We start from the raw sequence: 21,499 nt of genomic DNA, 5'->3' as shown, positions 1-21,499 counted from the left end.
TCCACACTTAAACAGATGTCTAGTCTCATAGACTCGGATGTTCCTTCCAACAATGAAGATTTTAACCTATCCTTGTCAAACATCTTGTGTGACTCTTATCAGTGACCTCCTTTAAATTCCCCATTTTTGGGTCCATCTAACTGCTGAGGGAGGCTTTCTCTTCATATAGAATTGTTTATAGCATAATTATTTGGCAGCTACATGATGCAATGTTAGATCACTGAAGCAGGGGTCAGGACATCCTGAGTTCAAATCTAACCTCAGATATTTAATAGCTCTGTAACCTTGGGCAAGTCACATCTGTTTGCCTCATTAACCATTTGCCTCATTAACTGGAGATAACACTTATCTTTCAGGATTGTTATGAGAATTAAAAGAAATAATCTGTGAAAATAATCACTTAAAATTACTTATTGATTTTACTTTTAAATGTTTTTTTTCTTTATTACAAATGGAGCTATAAGTTTCTTGAATCTTGTTTCTGTAAGTTTTTATCAGTTTATATAAAAGCAGACAAAAAAAATCCGAGATAAGAATAAACCAAGAATATAATAGCAAAAGATTACATTTTCTGGATTTTTTTTAATTCAGATATGTCAAAAACCTACAAAAGTACTGTTTTTCATGGGTTACAACTTTTTCCACATGTAACTTTGTCTAATCAGTCTTGCTTGAAAAGTAATATTTCACTGAATAGCATTTTCAAATCACTTTTATTTCTTTGTTTTTTAGAATAACTTTAAATACAAAAATGCGTCCCTATATTAGCAGTTGATATCCACCACTTTATGAAGAGGGAATGGAGGGACTGTTTAAATAAAGGCTTAGGGGGCAGCTGGGTAGCTCAGTGGATTGAGAGTCAGGCCTAGAGATGGGAGGTCCTAGGTTCAAGTCCGACCTCAGGCACTTCCCAGCTGTGTGACCCTGGGCAAGTCACTTGACCCCCATTGGCCACCCTTACCACTCTTCCACCCAGGAGCCAATACACAGAAGTTAAGAGTTTAAAAAAAAAAAAATTTTTTTTTAAATAAATAAATAAATAAATAAAGGCTTAGCAAAAAACTATTTATAAACATATTATTGGCAGAATTAACTGTCAAAAACTTTACCTTACAGACAACATGAATAATTGCACATCTTTGTAGCATTTTAAGGTTAAAAAAAAATACTCTAGAGCAGTGATGGGCAAACTTTTTAAAGAGGGGACCAAAGAAAAGGAAAGGTTCATTTGTCAGTCTATTTCTAAGGCAACTCTTTCAAAGTTTCATTGTTTGTATCCTACTCATTGTATTTGTCAGATTAGGAATAATGTCACAGGGCCAGATAGAACATTTCAGGGGCCTGAATCTGGCCCATCACTGCTCTAGAGATATAATTTTCCTTTGGCTAATCAATAAATATTTATTCGAATCTTGAAATGTGGCAGGACTATACAAGGCTCTGAGAAATCCAAACGAATGAAACAATCTCTACTTAACACTACACTAATGGGGAAGACAATAAGTACATAGAAAAATAGGCATACCATAAATATAAAGTGAATGAATGAAAATCCATATTAACCACCTACTATCTACTTAGTGCAGGGGATACAAAGAGAGCAAAAGACAATTCCTGCCCTTAAGGAGCTCACAATCTATGTAGGTAAATACTAGCTAGTTTTGGAGAGAAGGAACTAAGCTTCATTCAGAAAATAACATTTGAACTGTGCCTTAAAGCAAGAGGAATTCTGAGGCAGGGAGAGAGTTAAGGAGGGAAGAGCATTTCAGACATAGAGGATTGCCAATGCCTCCCTGAGAAGGGAGGATGGAATGTCATGTCTAAGATACAGAGAGGATAAGTTTAGATGGATCACTGTATCCAACAAGCCTGGAAAGACATCTGTTTCTTACATCATCATAGCTATCCCTCGTATCCTCCTCTTCACTCCCTTCATATTTCCAAAGAGTCATCCCATAGAACAGGTAGTATTTTTTAGAGAGAGAAAAAAATTAGCTCAACTGATTAATATGTATTGAAAAGTCTGAAAAAAGCATGGGTACTGTACCCCCAAAACTCAGGCAAAACTAAGCAGGGAAATTCCTTTGCTCCCTCACACCTTCCAGACTCCCAACCCCAAACATCTGACTTTAAGGTTTACCCTCCTTTGATTTTCCCATTGATTTGAGATGGACAAATAGACACACCTTATTCATCTGTCCTCCAAATCAAGAGAACCATCCCCATGCCTTCCGACAAACCTCCCCCACTCCTTGCTTTCAGTGCTTACCACTCTAGAGTTAAGTCTTCACTGTTGTAAAGAGTATAAAAACCCCAGAATTGATGTTCTCTGGGGGATGGTTTTTCCATCCATGCTGTCCTCCCAAGGAGCAGATCCCCATCTTGCTGTTCCCACCTTGCTATACTCCTGGCCATTCTCAACATTTCTAAATTAATAAATTTCTCTTTATTTTAAGCCAAATTTTAGAGTCTTGCATTCTTGCAAAAGGTATCCTTCTCAAACCCTGGGGGTTCACCTCTACACCCCACAACAAAAACATGCAATATGTAACACTTGTGGACCTCCCACCTCTACAAGGAAGTAGGTTGAACATGTCCACTAATATCTCTTCATTGAGTCCTTCTTAATCTTTTATTTGTTGCATTCAATTTTAATTTTTTGGTGTATAGTTGTTCTTTCCATTTATATTGTTGCAGTTACTGCATATGTATATTGTTTTCTTGTGCTTACTTCACTCTGTATTACTTAATACAGATCTTTCCATGCTTCTCTGTATTCATCACAACACATCACTTCTTAAAGCACAGTAATATTTCATTACATTAATGTAACCCAATTTATTTAGACATATCTGTACCCTAGTACATGGTTAACATTTGTAAAAGTTCCATATAGTCCTGAGAAAGATTTATATTCTTTTACAGTCCCTTTTAGAAGATGCCATAAGTTTTTAAACTCTAGCTCTCCAGCAATTTGTTCTGTTCTATATTATCCCTTTTATCTTTTCCCTATCCTCATCCCCTAGGGCCTAGGCCTTTCTTTATATCTCAATCCCAGACACACTTGAATGCATAATAATTTCCTTTGGTAGTATTGTATTCATAAACATAGGGAAGCTGAATTTTAAAATATGGAGAGAGAAAGAGAGAGAGAGAAAGAGTGGGAGAGACAGAGGGAGAGAGAGAGAGAGAGAGAGAGAGAAAACTATCATCTACCAGAAATCAGGGATAAGACTAGGCAGCCTATCACCTCAGAGAGTATAGTACTAATAGCTGGGAGATATTAAAAGATACAGAAGAAGGCCGCGTTTCAGTAGACCTTCCATTGAGAGCTTTTGGAAGGGCACAGGCAAGAATCACAAAAAACACAAAGAGAGATCTGGTTTTCTGTCTTCATCAGTGAAGGGAGTGAGGTCATGGATCCATTGAAGTATGTGTGACTCTGTGTGTGTACTTCATACATGGGAAGAATGTACTTTTATGTTCTCCATTTTTCAGATGACAAAACTGAGGCAGACAGAGGTTAAGTGATTTACCCAGCATTGCAAGGATCCTGAACCAGTCACTTAATTTCCCAATCCTCCAGGAAATTTTCTAAGACTTTAGTCAGGGTCAAGGATGTGCTGGTAAATGTTAAACACCAGCTCTTTTTCTCTCTCTCAAAAAACAAACAATCTCATGACATTTTCCACATTAACATTTCTTCATCACTTTCTTAAATCTAGACAATAAACAAAACAATTAATCAAGCTGCTTTGTAGCATTTGCTGATTTCAGAGAGAATAATGGCTCACTTTGAAACTTTAGCAAAGTATCACTAGGAAATGACTCCAGCATATCCCTGGTGAGAGTTCATTTGTTGATCAATTGTCTGGGGAGGATTTCCACACCTAGAAATCATCCTGCATCAATTCTTAACCTTTTCCATGTTCTGGAGCTCTCTGGCAATCTGATGAAGCTTACAGAAAACCCTTCTCAGGACAGTGTTTTTTAAATGCAAAAAATAAAATGCATAAGATTATAAGGGAAAGGATACGTTGAAACAATGATCAATATTCAAAAAAGCAAATTCACAGACCCCCTTAAATCTAGGAGGAATGTGGACTCCAGCTAAAGTAACCCTTGCCCTACACAGATAAATTTACAAGTCAAGACCAAAATATATTTTAAAAAAATGTTTAGAGACTCTCCCAGAGAAGAGTGCTTTTGTCTTGCTTTTCCCACAGATAAATCCTCACTCTTCCAATTACTGCTAACATAGGAAACTTCCTTTCCTGAGCTTCATATTTTTATCCATATAAGACTCTTTAGGTCTTTTGTTTTGGCTTAATGATTCATTATGACTGCAGTAATGCCTGGTGGAGGAGAGGAAGGAAAAGGTGAAGAAGGCAGGGGTAGAAAATAGCTGCTAGATCCCTATTTGTGTATTGCTTTCTCCTGGTGATGACACTCCCAACCCCCGGATTACAATCTAGGCCTTTGCCCATCCTAGGCTATCCTTTGGACTAGACCCTAATAACAGTATTCAGGTCTAAAAATAAAACTGTCTAAGTTTCCGTCCCGTGGAAGGAGGGGAAGAAGCCTTATCTTAGGATCAAGTCTACTATATTGTAGGCTCCAGTGACAATATTTATAGAATCAAGTGTTTCTTTAAGATACTATAAAGATTTAGTTTGTTTTAGATAATAATCACTAAGTATATATTGTCTAATTTGTACAAGGCACTATGTTCCTGGCCCCGAAGACCTTATATTCTGTCGGGAGGGGAGGGGGAGACGACACTTAATTTATAAATATATTGAAAATAAATACGGATAATTTTGAGAGAGGCCCTAGGAGCTGGGGGTAGAGGATCAGAAATGGCTTTAAGGAAAAGGAAACTTCAAATTGTGAGCTCCTAGAGATCAGTGTCTGTCTTTTTGCCCCTGGGCATATCTCTCAGAACGGTGCCAGACACAAGACAGGTTCTTAATAAATGTTGAATGGTTTCACCCGACCAGGGGTTCCACTAGGTATTAGACCCCATTTGCAAAAAGAGGAGCTCAAAGGTTCTTTCCAATGCTAAATCTTGGGCGCCAGAGGGCCGATTCCCCGCTGGTTTTGCCGTATTCCTCCATTGGCTTCCAAGTGAAAGCCCGGGTGGTCCGATTGCACTCGGCCAGCCCCTCGAGGCGGGTTGACAAGCATTCCCTCCCCTTTCCCCGCCCCAGTCCCCGCCCCGCGCGCTTCCAGACCGTAAGCCGGGCACTGGCTCCGCCGCGCCCCCGGACATAGGGAAGCCGGATTGGGCGGGGAGGCGGGGTGGGCTGAGAGGGGCGGGCTGAGGGGGAGGGAGGGGACAAAGCTTGGGAGGAGGGGCCGAGCGAACTGCTTGCCAGTCTCCACCTCGACGTTCGGACGGGCGGTAGCATAAGCTTTACCCTGCAGCCTCCGAGCTTCTTGACTCATCGTCTCTTTCTTTCCTTGGCCCTCTTCGTCGTGACTGCGGGCTCGCCCGGCGGCAGGTAACGGGGCGTCAGTTGTGGCACTGGCTTCCTGCGGCTTGGAGGGTTGTATGTGATGACAGAGGGGGGGGTTTCGCTTTGTTCTGGGCGGAGCCGGGAAGTCGACACGCCGCCATCCCGCCCCTCCCCCTCCAATTCAGCCCCCTCCCCTACCAGCCTTATCCCTCTGCTCTAGGGCCTCTCCTGTTTAAAGGTCTTGATGCTCTCGAGGCGAGGGGAGGAGGTGGGGCGAGCGTGTCCGGGATCAGACCTTGTTCCAGCGCTTTCCTAGCACTTCTTCCTTGCAACTGTCAGGCAGGCGGCAAGCAAGCATTTATTTAGCGCCTACTATGTGCGAGGCACTATATCAAGTGCCCATTGTGTGAGGAATTCAAAGAAAAACTAGCTACGGCCAGACGGGAGACATTTGCACGCGGGGGACTCATTCGGGGCTCACTGGACCTCTGACCAACATTCCCTCACCCCCCACCCCTCGAAGTGCCAGAACGTTCCCTACTTACAGATACGCACGGGGACACGCCCGTGGACACGAGAATACACAAAGAAGACAATCGTGCTCTTCAACCTTTAACTGAAAAGTCTTCGGGGGACCCAAAAGTGCCCTTTGCCCTCAAATGAAGCTGAACTTTAAACGATCTACAGCTAGCTGACCCACACTTAGACACTTAACTCGATCTTAACGAGGGTCTTTTGAGCTGGTCTGTAATCTTTTCATTACTATTTCATTTTTTGGTTTTTGTGCTCTTTCTCCCCTCAGAAGTGGGTGATTTTGTTTTTAATCTTGTGCTGGTGGGAGGGGGATTAGAGGATAAATCTGGATCTACCAGAACTAAGGTGCTGACTCAGTTGCCTTATACTTGCTTGCACTTTCAAAGGTTTTCGATGGGCTTTATCAAACTATTTGATCCTCCCTACTCTTAAAGTATCAAAGTTCTTCCCATCTTACAAATGATGAACTTGCGGCTGGAGGATACCATGGTCACATATAATAGAGAGAGGTTTGAAACCAGGTGTCTTCATCTAACCGCTGAACTTCAGTTCTCCCTGCTACACCTCCAACCCAGTGATATCGTTGGTGTGAAGGCTGTTACTTCAAATAATTTGATAAAGCCCTTGCCATGCCTTAGTAGAGAAATGGCGACGGAAAAAAAAAAAGTGGCTAATCTTCTGGCTATGAATTCTTTAGGTAATGATTGCTGAAGGGCGGGGCGGTGTTGTGATGGAAGTAAATGAGGACCTCAGCAATCAGTTTTTTTCAGTGTATTTTTTCCACCCCGGTTGTTTTGCCTGAGAGTGGCAAGGAGTAATATAAAGAATAGAAAACTAGCCTCAAAGCCATCTTCTGATCTCTGTTAATTATGTGACCCTGGAACAATTCATCACTCACTGCCAGTACCTCAGTACAGAATAGGAATTGAAGAGAAGGCTGATCTGTATAGGCAGAAGAAATTTCTTCCACCAGTAATTCCTCATGCCAGTCAAATCACAGGTCCAGTTCCTGTCTCTTTTTTGCCTAAATTTGCTTCATAAAATAGAGTTTTTATCCTGAAACATTGACAGTTGCACAAACTGATTGCATAAATTGCAAATTTCCCTTTCTGAAAACAGCATGAAGGAGGGTATAACAATTATAGTGACTCTTCTCTCAAAAATACTTTGTAATTCCAGGTTGATTTTTTTGTTTTAAATCAAGATTGGAATTTATCTGCTTAGGGATTTTATAAGCTAGTTTGTTGGCGTTAGAAGAGATTCCTTATCCAGATGTGAGGAAGAGATATGAAACTGGGAGGAAAGTTCTGGAAGGGACTGCTCTAATGGGATTATTTATTTCTCTGAGCAGATATAAAGTAATTTGAAGCTAGAAGCTTTTTAAGAAACTGTTAGGTGACTCAGTGAATAGAGCTTAGGGATGGGAGGTCCTCAAATCTGGCCGCAGATACTGGCTAGCTGTGTGATCCTGGGCAAGTCACTTAACCCCAGTTGCCTAGCCCTTTTACCATTTTTTGACTTAGCATTGATATTAACCCTTTTTTAAAAATAATAATTAGGGGGCAGCTGGGTAGCTCAGTGGATTGAGAGCCAGGCCTAGAGATGGGAGGTCCTAGGTTCAAATCCAGCCTCAGACACTTCCCAGCTGTGTAACCCTGGGCAAGTCACTTGACCCCCATTGCCCACCCTTACCACTCTTCCACCTAGGAGCCAATACACAGAAGTTAAGGGTTTAAACATGTAAAAAAATTGTTATTAAAATGAAATAGAAAATAAAATAAAAGTAGCCAGTTTGAGGAGAAAGTCATATAAAATATAGGGGATAGAATCTAGAATACTTACCAGTTAGAGGAAGCTCCCTCTATCACTATAGATAGCTTCTCTGCAATTTATAGTCTTAGAGCTTAGACTGAGCATCAAGAAGTTAGTTATCCATGGTCTCAGAGTCAAGTTAGAGACCTAACTTGAAACCAGTTCTTCCTGACTGAAACCAGCTCTCTATCCTCTATACCAAATTTAAAAGAAATCTGAAATGTTTCAAGCTAGCATGAGTGGAGTGGAGAAAGATTACTTTCTTAGCATATGAGAGAGAGTGCTTACTATTTTTACTGAGAAGGAAACAATGAACTTAAATACCCTGATAACTGGCAATTTTATCCTATTATTAACTATGTTTGTCTAAGGAAAATTTGCCAAGTGGTTATTGTTGTGCAATAGGTATTAGGTCAAAGAACATGGTCCTTTAAATATGCTGAGTAAGAGTGTTGGTAATCTATTTATATATTTTTAATTTTCAAGAAAGAACATATAAAATGGCTGAAAAATGAAAAATTAATTTAAAAAATATTGCTAGTACTTGTTGTTATTAGAAGTGACTTTTAGATGTAGAAGATTCCACGTGGACAATTGTCAGTTGGAATCAACTCATAAGAAAACCAGTTTTTAAGTTTAACACTTACTTCCCCCTTCTCCCACCCCACCATCTTATACTGGAAATCTATTTCTTTGTTTAGTGGTTTATTTAATTGTATTGTTTAATTCAGTTCCTTATTTTTATTCTGGTTCCCGATCTGAGGCCACTGGAACCTTATAAGAATGTTTGGCTCTCTAGCCAGTCATCTAAATACTTCCCCAGAAAATAGATGACTTGAGAAATGTATTCTGTATGTGTAGGAGCTGGAGTTGACTTAATTTTGCAAAAAGCAACAGTGGACCCAGTACTGGTTTTGGAGCCTTTTGCTCCTTGTGGGGTAATGTTAGGCAAGTCATAATTTATCTTTGGACCTTAGTTGGCTTCCTCATCTGGGAAGTGATAAAATGGATGACCTCTAAAGACCTATCTATAAATCTGTGATTCCCAGAACCATAAAAATCTTGTTCGATGACTTTTTCAGATCTATTTTAAGTGACATATTCCTTTTCAACTTGATGGTGATTTTGTTTTACAGTCTATATCTATGACTTCATCTGTGATGGGAACATCATTTACAAACATAAGCAATATGTATATGTGTGTATATATGTGTAAATGTATACACATATGCATATGTAGATATGTAACAATCTAATAATTATTAGAGGCAAGATTTGAAATCAGATCTTCTTTACTTCAATCCCAGCACACTATTGTTCTGTACTGTGCTCAACAAAATAATGCTATATTTACAATAAATTTATTTATTTATTTTTTAGACCCTTGTACTTCGGTGTATTGTCTCATAGGTGGAAGATTGGTAAGGGTGGGCAATGGAGGTCAAGTGACTTGCCCAGGGTCACACAGCTGGGAAGTGGCTGAGGCCGAGTTTGAACCTAGGACCTCCTGTCTCTAGGCCTGACTCTCACTCCACTGAGCTACCCAGCTGCCCCCTAATAATTTTATTTTTTAAATGTCATTTTGAGTTGGTCTCTGAATAAAAAATACAATTTGTTTTTGTCTTTTTTTTGTTCATTTTGTAATGAAATTTATTCTCAAAATTGCTTATTTTCTTTTTAAAGATATATTAAAGGCAACATGTCCCAAAAAATCAATGGAGGTTCTGTGGTGGAAATGCAAGGAGATGAGATGACTCGAGTCATTTGGGACCTGATTAAGCAAAAACTCATTTTCCCATATGTGAATTTGGACCTGCACAGGTAATTAATTACTTTTTTCCTGTGAGTGACTGACTCAGAGGATGTACAACTGAATGTTTCCAATATTAGGACAGAGTTTCTTTTCTAGGATTGCTGTCTAAAATTCTGATGGAAAGTTTGGTTTTGCTTTTGTTTTCACTTTTCCTGCTGGGACAGATCTCAAGCATCATTGGAAATGTGACCTTGACATGGAATGGAAAACTCCTCTGTAGAGTTCTTGGTTGTGTTATAAAAATGGGTATAATAGTTCAGAAATTACATAAAAGGAAAACAATTATTAGCTCCTTCTAGAACTCTGTTAATGTGTGATATTTTTGAAAATAAGTAGCTGTAGCTAGAATGATTTATCTTGTTTAAGGAACAGTGGAAATCTTTGCTTCTTTTATTCTCATAAGGGATAATGAGACAGCAAATGAAACAATAAAGTCAAATGTTTTTCATTTAAAACCCTTACCTTCAGACTTAAAACTGATACTAAGTACTGGTTCTAAGGCAGAAGAGTGGTAAGGGCTAGGCAATTGGGGTTAAATGTCTTGCCCAGGGTCACACAGCTAAGAAGTATCTGAGGCTAGATTTGAACTCAGGTCCTTCCAACTTCAGGCCTGGCTCTATTCACTGAGATACCTAGCTGCCTCTGAAATGTATTTTTGAAAGATATTTTGTCTTTCATTAGCAGCTTTTTTGGTCACTCCACTGTGATTCCCAGTAGAATTTTTTTTTTACCATTTTAAATTCTCGTTTTATTTTATTATTTTTTAGAAAAATTTTCCATGGTTACATGATTCATGTTCTTACTTTCCCCTTCACCCCTCCCCAAACTCCCCCCCCCAATAACTGACATGCATGTCCCCCAGTAGAATTTATTTTAACTTTCCTTTCTTGCCCCCCTTTCTATTTTATACTATCTTGTAACTGACAGTAATCTTGAGCACAGTGCCATATAGTCTAACCTCCCACCTAAATCATCATGAAGAAATGAGATTAAAACCTATACTTTCCCATCTCTTGACCTGTTCTCTGTATCTGGAATGTCTCTTCCTGCTCACTGCTCACCCTCATCGGCATTTTAAATCCCTGTATATTCTTTAAAAGATCATCCTGTCACTTCTATGAAACCTTCACTAATTTCTGTTCTTCCTCTCTCTCTTGCCCCCAACATAATGACCTCCCTGGACTTCACTTTGCACCTGTCTTGTGTGCTTGTGTATTATGGCTATTTGATTCCCCCTCCTAGACTATAAGACCATAAAGGCAAATGCCAGGGTTATCTAAACGTTGTATGTTCCCAGAGTGGTACAGAGAAGACATTTAATAAATATTTGTTGAGCAACAGATATCTTTTTTCCCCCTGACAGCATAGTAAACACTACTGCATTTGAACAACATTATTTCAGTCAAGTGATAATTAGTCCTAAATTTGATTTTAATCTAGTCACTAATCAAAAAAGGCTCTTGGGGACCCATTTGATTTTCCTTTGTGTGCATGTTTTACTCAGATTCTGCAAGTCGACACTGTTATGTCTACCATTTTGTAAGATACTAACAATTTTTCTGTTGTAACCATGAAAATAAGCAAATGCCCATAGATTCAGGCTAATCATGTAGGGCATCAGGTTGTTTAAAAAACAACTACTAATGGCTTTAAAAGATGGTTAATAAACCCTCTTTTGGTGAAATTTCAGGAGGAACTCCTTAATATATTTGCTATACAAATATTTTTTCCTTTGCTTGATGATTTTGTTTCTTCAAATAATTTTTTGAGGCTGTCTCCCCTTCTTATGTGGGCTGGAAGTACATCAGCCTCAATTTATGGGCCTAATCCCACCCCGATTAGCAGAGGACCTTGGGTTTTTTTTGTTTGTTTGTTTCCTACGTAGCCAGATTGCTCTTTCTTAGGTATCTTAGTAGCCCCGGTTTTTCAGGAGCTCATCCTATTGGTACTGAAGTTAGTATGGCTACCCAATGGGCTTTAAGCATACTTCATCTTGGAATTTCTGAGCTCAAGCAATCTTCCAGCTTCAGCCTTCCCTATAGCACCACTTCTGGCTCCATAAATCTTCCAAAGAAGATCTGACCAATATGCTTGAGGGACTCCCCTCTATTTTTGTACTATGTGTTGGGTAGCATTGTACCATTGGGCTGTCTATCAAGTGATCATTCTCACTACCTTCTTTTTTGGACCCCAATACCATGTTTTATGCCAAGTTGACATGGAGAACAGTATGAGGAAATGTGTATAGTGAGAAGGGAGCTGAAGGTAAAGTGGATCAATGTGTTCAGACTGGGAATTTTTGCCAACCTAAAGATTTTTATCAAACTAACTTTTTTTTTGGTCATTAAAAAGCCACTACCTCAGGGGATCAACTGACAGCTGATTTCATACTTAAATTCTACATAAGAATAGAAATTAAATTCTACTATCTTGCTGGAGGTTAGAGCCTCAGGTGAGACTGTATTCTATTCTGTGAATTCTAGGGATATTCTACATACAATGAAAATGTCTGACAGAATTTTAAATGATTTTGGTTCATAAGTGAAATAGTTTTTTCTAATTCAGTAAAAAAGTTTCTTGGTAGTTTGATAGGTATGGCACTAAATAAGTAAATTAATTTGGGTATAATGGTCATTTTTATCATGTTCATAAGTGAAATAGAATACATTTCATCAATTCATGAGATAAAATTGTAAATAGGTTGCTTTCAGCTCAAGAATATAAGCGGATATGTTGTTACTCTTGTCCAACATTCACCAAACATAGATTTAGAGCTAGGAAGGACCTTGAAAGGTTCTGAAAATATTTTCCTTTGGAAAATGGCTCAGAAGTGTCTTTTGTGTACATAGGTGGCCAATTGAGGTGTTCAAGGAAAGGAATTTGTGAAAGCTGGAATAATATGCCAGAGGCCAAAGAAATAATTCCAAAACTGTTTCCTTGAAGAAAAAAGTGAATCTGTTTTCAGTATTGATTTCCTTCACTTTAGGTAGCTCTCCTGTAGTTTATAATCTTTGTCTTCTTAAGAATTGCCTTGCCTTGCCATCTTTCAGTACTTTGAGCACAATACCCTCTCATTGGCTTTTAAATGAGAAATAAACCTAAGATTCAATGGGTGGGTATAGTACAAGCTGTGCCACTCCACATATATGCAGAAGTCTTGGCAGTTACAAATCCAGTAGTAAAGCTTCGTGGCAATCTCTAGAATAAAGGGAAATTACTCAAGAACTAGGGAAAAGGTCATGGGCTTTAGTTGATTGAGAGAGCTGTACATTTGGCAATTGCTGCCCCATGGAAAATTCTCACTACTTTAAAGATAAAAATGCTAATAAGGCTTACCTTTTTCTCTACTATAAAATTGAAATATTATCAAAAGTATTTAATAATTATCATATTTCTATTTTGTCTGAGGTTCTTTTTGTTGTCTGTATATAAACAGGGTAAAAAAAAGCAAATCTTTTTTTAATTCCCTTAATTGCTTCCCATTACAGAGCCTAATCAAAATCTAGGGTTTTCTCAGGTTACTGACATTACAGCCTAATAGGTGTCATACTTAGTCAGATCTAAATGCAAAGTAAATATATATCTTTTTCATTTTACTTAGTAGGAACTGCCCCCTCACATGTAAGGTCCTAAAAGACAGGTACTGTTTATGTTCATTTTTTTCTTTTGTCTAGCTCCTAGTAATATCTTGTATTATTGTAAGTGCTTGTTGTACATTTGTTGAATTGAATTACCACCAATAATTCAAGGGTTCCTCTGAAATTTCTATCTTGCATCTCCTCCCCTTGCCCTTCTTCCAAGCTATGACTTAGGGATAGAGCATCGTGATGAAACAGACGACCAAGTCACCATTGATGCTGCAGAAGCTATTAAGAAATATAATGTGGGTATCAAGTGTGCTACCATCACCCCTGATGAGAAGAGAGTTGAAGAATTCAAATTGAAGCAAATGTGGAAATCACCCAATGGTACAATACGAAATATCCTGGGTGGTACTGTCTTCAGGGAAGCCATCATCTGTAAAAACATCCCCCGACTTGTGAATGGGTGGGTCAAGCCAATCGTTATAGGCCGTCATGCTTATGGGGATCAAGTAAGTACTTTAAAATAAATCACATTTTTGCCAAGTCTCTTTGTCTTTAGAAGTACCCACCAAAAAATTTTTAAGTACAGCATATCTGCTTACCTTTCTCTTTTTTAAAATTTTCTGTTATGTCCATCACAATTTCCTAAATAGGAATGAAGGAGAAAATTGAGGGGGAAAAAAAAAGAGAATTTACATAAGCATTCACATAGTCTTAGCTTTTCAGCTTGCTTTTCCCCACATAGTTTTTCCTTTCTTTTCTTCTTTTATCAAGTTAATATTTAAAATTTAAAAATTTAAAATGTTCTCTCCTTGTAAAAATTATCCACCAGTTTTAAAAGCTCTTTTTAAGGCATAATTTCCTACTTAGAAATACTTTCATTGTTGTCCTTTCTGCAAGAATGGGCCCATTGCCAAATTAAATAGAGACCGCATACTAAAAAAAAGAGAATGATAAAACCAAAACCAGAATTTTAGACTGATATAACATAGGTTGCTGACTTAATTAGGTTTAAAGATCAGTCAGCAAAAAAAAAAAAATTCTTAATGACCAATTGGCTAGGTGGAGAGCTGTGCTGAAGGGGCCTGCTTCGTGACTTTAGATCCTGTGTAAAATAGATTAGCTTCACTCTGTTCTATTGCTACACAGGACAAGTTAGGCCATATCTTCGTAGATGAAGAAGGACATTCTTATAACCTAATCATGTGGGAGACCATTTTACTTAGTCAGATGGTGAATGGCAGATTAAAATCAAGGCTGATTCAAAAATGTATTAACTTGAGCTAAGTTCTTCTGCCTCAAGTTTTTCCACTGGAGAAATATAAGAACAAATATTTGCAAAATTCGTTAACTCAGAATTACTCTATGTAGGGTAGTATTTAGTCAATGTCATTAACAGACTGGCAGTCTTTCAACATTTGATTTTTCATTGTTATCTCTGAAATTAACAAAGAAAGAGGCCCCAAAGAAGGTTGTTTCACACCTAAATAAACAGATATGGCAGATTTCTTATGACACCTGACATTTGGCAATCCATGACTTAATCCATATACCTAGCCCTTACCACTCTTCTGCCTTGGAACCAAGACACGGTATTGATTCTAAGATGAAATGTCAGGGTTTAAAAAAGAAACAAAAATAAAGGGTGAGCAGCAACAATATCTTATCTCTTAAACAGACTGTAAGCTTCTTGGGAGTAGGGACCATATCTAATACTTCTCCATACCCTTCACAATACTGGATAGTGTTTTTTTCAGTATAAGTGACCAAAAAATCTTTATTGGTGTCTTTGTAGTATAGCCACCACTTTTGATTAGGTCACCTCGCTTGGATCCCAGTTTATCTATAAAATGATGACATCAGACTTAAGATCCTATCCATTTTGTATTCCATTCTAATTTCTCAAGAATTGACAAATGATAGTATTTTCATTTAGACTTATTGAATTAAATTTTCTCAGACCTTGTCTTCTCTTTTAAATAGTACAGAGCAACTGACTTTGTAGTCCCTGGGCCTGGAAAAGTGGAGATAAGCTATACACCTCGTGATGGGGGCAAAACAATGACTTATTTGATCCATAATTTTGAAGGTAGGCATAATACCTTAATGGAAAGTAATGTTACTTATATATTTTTTATTTTTTTAAACTCTTACCTTCTGTCTTACTATTAGTGCTAAGATAGAAGAACAGCAAAGGGCTAGGTAATTGGGGTTAAATGACTTAACCAGGGTCACCCAGCTGGGAATGTCTTGAGGCCAGATTTGAACTCAAGTTCTTCTGGCTCTAGGACTGGTGCTCTATCCATTGTGCTACCTAGATGCCCCATGGTAATTGCTTTAAAAAAAAATAGGGTTAAGGGGCTTAACCCCACTTGCCTAGCCCTTATTGCTCTTCTACCTTGGAACTAATGCTTAGTATTGGTTCTAAGATAAAAGGTAAGGATTGTTTTAAAAATTAAGTTTAGTTTTGACTGTATCATCCCAATTATGTAAAAATTCAATATGTGATATAACTTCTGTGTCCCAAGCATTATTATAGGCACTAGAGATACAAGTACAAAGAATAACCAATTCCTACTTACATTGAATTTACATTCTTTTAAACTTGCATTCTTTTAAAAATTAAATTTAATCTTTTCAATCAACAATTGAATTTTTAATCAAATTAAAATTGAATTTTATTTCATTACCTTCCCCCATTGGAAAAAAATGAATAGAAAAGTAAAACCTTTGTTTTATAAATATACATAATCAAGAAAAAAGTTTTTTGTGTTGCTCATATCTGAAAATATATGTCTCATCCTGTACTGGGAGTTCATCACCTCTGTCAGGAGGTAGGTAGCAGGCTTCATCATCACTCCTTTGGAATCATGGTTGGTCATTGTGTCGATCAGAGTTCTTAAGTTTTTCAAAGTTGTTAGTCTTTATAATCCTTCAATACTTATATAATATGTATAGCATAAATATAAAGTCAATAAATACAATTTTAGTATATCCCCAAAATGCTATTAATCTATTGAAATTAATTAAAAAGTCATTTGAAAGAGAAGGAGGGCATTAGAAGTGGGTAGGGAGGGGTGGGATAAGCAGGAAAAATTTCAGGTAGAAGATGGTGCTTGAATCAAACCTTGAAGGAAAGGAGGAATTCTGAAGCCTAGATAAGGAGAGAGTACATTCCAGGGATGGATGATGACCGATGAAATGGTATAGAGGTGAGGAAGAAAAAGAAGGCCTGCTTGGGAAAATGTCACAGTCCAAGGGGGAGGAGTAATGACCAGTAAACTGAAAGGTAGCATGGAGTCACCTTGTGTAGGGCTTTAGAAGCCAAACAGAGGCAGTAGGAAGTCACAACTGTCCCAATGGATTCTAAAACTGGATTATCTATTCCCTCCTACCCTGTTCCATCTTCTGTCCATGGTTATTAATAACTGACATACATACATATACATACATATGTACATATACATATATAATTGTTTAATTTCAATTTTTTATATTTTTCTTTTTATATCAGGGTACTGGATTATAAATGCTCAAAATCAATTCCTGTATATTAGGGGAAATTGAGCCAAAACTTAGTCCATAGATTTTTGCATTCTCTTTGTTTTGAGGAATGTGGCCCTTTCATAGGCTCTGGTTAACTGGAAAATTCGACAATGATATTTTATTGGCATACTTGCAAAACTTTACCTGTCAGTTTGGGGAAGGACTGAGGGTCTGATGGACCATCTCCTACTTAGCTGATGGCCAATTAGAGATGTTTTGGGATGTTTAAGGAAGGAGCTAAATAATGAACTCTCCAAAATACATGTAAGTACTTAGGCTAGGAGTTTCCATTTGTCTTATGATTGGTCAAGAGAGTTATTTGGCCAAAGTTACAGTGTCTTAACTTGTCAAACAATAAATTATTTTAAAATTAAGAAATGATATCTCTCAAAAATTTCTATCACTACATTTTCATTTGAATCTCACAATGGCCTTATAAAAAAGGAATTCCATTAAATCCATTTTGTTTCTTCAGCCCCTGAAGAAAGTGAGGATTAGAGAGTTTGACAGAGTACATTTTCATTTCTGTGTGCATTTCTTTGTCTACTCCAGGGTCAGTAGGACATTCTAACATAACTTCTCAGTTATTTAAAATGGTGTTCTCTAAAAACTGAAATGAAAATTCTATTTGGTATAATACTGGCTTTCTTCCTACTGTGTGCTTTATAAGGCTGCACCATAGCCAGAAAGCTTCATTCAGCTCACAAGTCTAGCAGTGGTCAGATCATCAAGAACTAGAAGTACTTGGAAGGGAGGGGGAGCTTTTAACAGGGCTCCTAAAATAGCTAAGCCTCATTTATACTGCTCTCATTCATTCACCTCTGCCTCTCATTCTTTCTCTCCACAGATTGTGGTGGCGTTGCTATGGGAATGTACAATCTTGACCAGTCAATCACAGATTTTGCACACAGTTCTTTCCAAATGGCTCTGACTAAAGGCTGGCCTCTATATATGAGTACCAAAAATACAATTCTGAAGAAATACGATGGACGTTTTAAAGACATCTTTCAGAAAATATATGACACGTAATAAGTACAATTTTATTTCTTTTCCTTTTTATAAGTCAGTGCCTTTTGCAGAGAATTTATATTTATATTCTATTACCTTGGGGGAAATACAGTAACATCATCCTCTGTCACTTAAGGATTCAACAGTAACAACATTCATCAAATGTTTATGAAGTAACTACTTGCTTGCAGTCAGGGAGTTACCAAGTTTCAATAAAACACAATCCTTGTTCTTTCTGAGCTCTGGCTGGTAGGGGATAAGAAACAAACACAGATAAATACATTAGAGAATTGCAAAACAAAGAGTTATGTGAGGTTAGGGAAAAAAAGATGGGGTTTCAATAAGGCTTTTATTGAATAATTATACTACTGAATAGGGCTTTACAGTTTGCAAAGCATTTTACATATATTAAAACATTTGAATCCTCATAATACTCTGTGAGGTAGGTGCTACTATTAACCCCATTTTACAGATGAGGAAACTAAGCCTGAGTGGTTAAGTGACTTGCCTAGTATCACCCAACTAGTATCTATGGCAGGATTTGAATTCAGGTCTTTTCTGATTCCAGGCCCAGCATTCTAGTTGGCTTTCCAGTTGAGCTTTAAAGATTGGGTAGGATTTCAATAGAATTAAGAGTCAAGAGAGGAAGGACATACCAGGCATAGGGAAATAGCTTGGTCACATAAGACATAATATGTCAAAATGACATAAGAGGGCAAATGGTGTGTTTGTGGGACAAAGAGTAGACCACTTTATTAAAACTTGGGGTATGCAGAAGGAGACAATAGGAAAGAAAACTGAAAGGTAGGGCAGTTCCACATTATGGAGTCCTAAAATGCCAGGCAACGAAGATTGTGTTGGGTGGTAAAGAACCATTGAAGATATTTAAACAGTAACAGAATATAATTAGATCCATGCATGAAAAAAAAATGTTATTCTGGCAGCAGGATATAAGATGAATTAGAGTGGGAATCCCTGCTAGGAATCTACAGTTGTCTAGAAGGTGGTAATGAGCATGAATGTAGTAGTTAGAAAGAAGGAAGGTTGGGGAGAAGACATTTTTCAGAAGTAAAAATCAATTGGACTTTACTTGTGGAATATGAAAACTGAGAGAGAAGGAAGAATCCAAAATTTCAAAGCTGAGATTTGAATGGATTCAAGTTACTTTTATTTTTAAAGCTACCCTTAAAATCAAAACATTTAATTTTTTTTCAAACCCCCTTACTTGCTGTCTTAGCATCACTTCTAAGACAGAAGAATGGCAAGAGGTAGGCAATTGGAGTTAAGTGACTTGCCCTAGGTCACACAATTAGGAAGTATCTGAGGTCAGATTTGAACCTAGGACTCTAGGATGTTTTATCCACTATCAAGGACACTACCATCCTGGCTATAACCCAGTTTCACATCCTCAGTTATCCCTGACTCTCTTACTCCTTATCCTGATATCAAATTAGCTGACAACTTTTGCTGAAAAATCATTCAATAATCAACAAATATTTTTAACTGCACTTTCTTTTTTTTTAATAGATTTTTTTTTAAACCCTTGTACTTCGGTGTATTGTCTCATAGGTGGAAGATTGGTAAGGGTGGGCAATGGGGGTCAAGTGACTTGCCCAGGGTCACACAGCTGGGAAGTGGCTGAGGCCAGGTTTGAACCTAGGACCTCCTGTCTCTAGGCCTGACTCTCACTCCACTGAGCTACCCAGCTGCCCCTTTTTAATAGATTTTTAAAAATTTTATGCATTGTTAAAGTTCACAGGTATCTCTCTCCCTCCCATCCCTTCCCATACTAGAGAAGGTATCATTTGACAAATCTATATATATGGCTCCAGCCTACTTTTCAAAGTCTTTTTGTATCTTATTCTTCTTTCCACATTCTCTAGTCTGACCTTCTCACTGTTCCTAGCACATAACATTCTATCTCCAAACTGTCTATCTCCCATGCTGGGTTCCTCTCCCTCCACACCTTTACCTTTTAGGATTCCCAGCTGCCATCTCTTCTGCAAGATCTTTCCGGATCGTCCTACCCCACAGTAATTTGGGGATGCTAATGTTCTCCAAAATTGCTTTGTGCATTATATTTGCTTTCTAGGTGTATGTGTTGTTTCCCTCAATAGAAAGCAAGCTTTTCCTGGAGAGGAAGAACAATCTCATTTTTGTCTCCATATCTCCAGTACCTTGAACAATTCTTAGGATGTAGCTAGCAGGCCTTAGTAAATGCATGTCAGAGGAATGAGTGGATTTTTCATTTGATCCTCTAGGTCACCCTATGATAGTGGCAGAATGGATTTTATTATTCCCACTTTACTGAGGAGGAAAGGGGTTACAGTGAGCTGGAATCAAGGCCTTCCCTAACTAAAAAAGCCAGTGGAGTTCATATATAATACTTAGAGAAAGTGGTGTGTGTGTGTGTGTTAACATTTTGTAATGACTTGATATCTTTTTCCTTTGTCGGTGAAATCGGGTTTTACTAGAAACTGCTTACATAGTGATATTTTATCAAAATCTGTCAATACTTTTATTGTTGACCCATTGCCAAAATAGAATACCCTGGGAAAATTCAGATCATTGGGCATCATACAAGAGTAGGATTGATCTCAGGATGATCCAGAAAATTTGGACAATCAGATGATAGATGATAGAAATACTGTTTAGTTTTATAACTGAAATACTGGATAGCAGTGGTAAGACTTCTTTTTTTTTAACTTTTGAGTCTCCTTCAGTTTTCTCTCAGAGCAAGACACAGAGACCTCCCTCAGACTTGTAATTTGGTCTTCTATGTATTGTTCTCATTCCCTAGGCACTACAAATCCCAATTTGAAGACAAGAAGATCTGGTATGAACATAGACTCATTGATGACATGGTAGCTCAAGCTATGAAATCAGAAGGAGGCTTTGTCTGGGCCTGTAAGAACTATGATGGTGATGTGCAGTCTGACTCTATTGCACAAGGTGAGGAGCCTCTGACTAGCATGGACAAGCATCAGAGCAGAGGAATAAATAATTCTGGGGCAATGGAGGAATTATGTGTTAATGGACTCCCCAAAAAGTCATGAACTGAATGAAGGAGGAGTCCATTCCCTCATGCTCTTTCTACCAAAGTGATAGGCTAAGCCTCCAAACAGTATTATTCCAAGTCACTGATTGGTTTTAACTGGAGGTTATATTGTTTTGGTTGGCTAGCTTGCTGCTGAGTTAGTAGCACAACCAACTAGTGACAGGGGTTATAGATGTGGAAGCATTTCAGCCAAACACTGGTGCCTGATGGTCCACTTCAAGAATAATCTCAATAGGTTCATTGGGACAAAAAAAAAATTTCATTTCAAGTTTAGCTTTAAGACCTAGGGTTTAATTGGGGAAAGAACATTCCAATTCACAGAAAGGCCAGCAAGCAAACACTTCAACAGTTAAGGTGTCAAAAATTTAGTACCAATAATGGAGAGTAAATCAATGAAAACTTGAATCTGCCTTGTTTTATTGTACTAAGGTTTATAGTACTAAAGGCTTGTTTTTGTTTTTCAGTTTCAGATGCTCCCAAATACTTAGAAAGAAAAGAATAGACTCTTTTATTCTCTCTCTCTTTCTTTCTCTCTTTTTTTCTTTCTTTCTCTCTTTCTTTCTCTTTCTCTTTCTCTCTCTCTCTCTCTCTCTCTCTCTCTCTCTCTCTCTCTCTCTCTCCCCCACTCTCTCTCTCTCTCTCCCCCACTCTCTCTCTCACAGACACACACATACACACACACACA

The 21,499-nt window shown here is 38.0% G+C and overlaps 1 protein-coding gene across 2 annotated transcripts in view; it reads left to right on the top strand.

Moving 5' to 3' along the window:
• Window positions 1–5,413: 5,413 nt before the first annotated feature.
• Window positions 5,414–21,499, top strand: part of IDH1 (isocitrate dehydrogenase (NADP(+)) 1) — a 28,139-nt gene continuing 12,053 nt past the window's right edge. The window contains exons 1-6 of one of the 2 annotated variants that reach the window (XM_044670695.1): window positions 5,414–5,504; window positions 9,489–9,626; window positions 13,420–13,711; window positions 15,186–15,291; window positions 17,596–17,773; window positions 20,557–20,708. In XM_044670695.1, coding sequence (XP_044526630.1) covers window positions 9,505–9,626; window positions 13,420–13,711; window positions 15,186–15,291; window positions 17,596–17,773; window positions 20,557–20,708 — 850 coding nt within the window. In that variant the 5' untranslated portion in view covers window positions 5,414–5,504; window positions 9,489–9,504. Of the gene's footprint in view, window positions 5,505–5,770; window positions 6,203–9,488; window positions 9,627–13,419; window positions 13,712–15,185; window positions 15,292–17,595; window positions 17,774–20,556; window positions 20,709–21,499 lie in introns of those variants that run through there. The other variant, XM_044670696.1, reaches the window with a different exon arrangement.

The sequence above is a fragment of the Gracilinanus agilis genome, chromosome 3, assembly GCF_016433145.1.
Source record: "Gracilinanus agilis isolate LMUSP501 chromosome 3, AgileGrace, whole genome shotgun sequence".
NCBI lineage: Eukaryota > Metazoa > Chordata > Mammalia > Didelphimorphia > Didelphidae > Gracilinanus > Gracilinanus agilis.
This window is presented reverse-complemented; position numbering and strand designations above follow the sequence as displayed.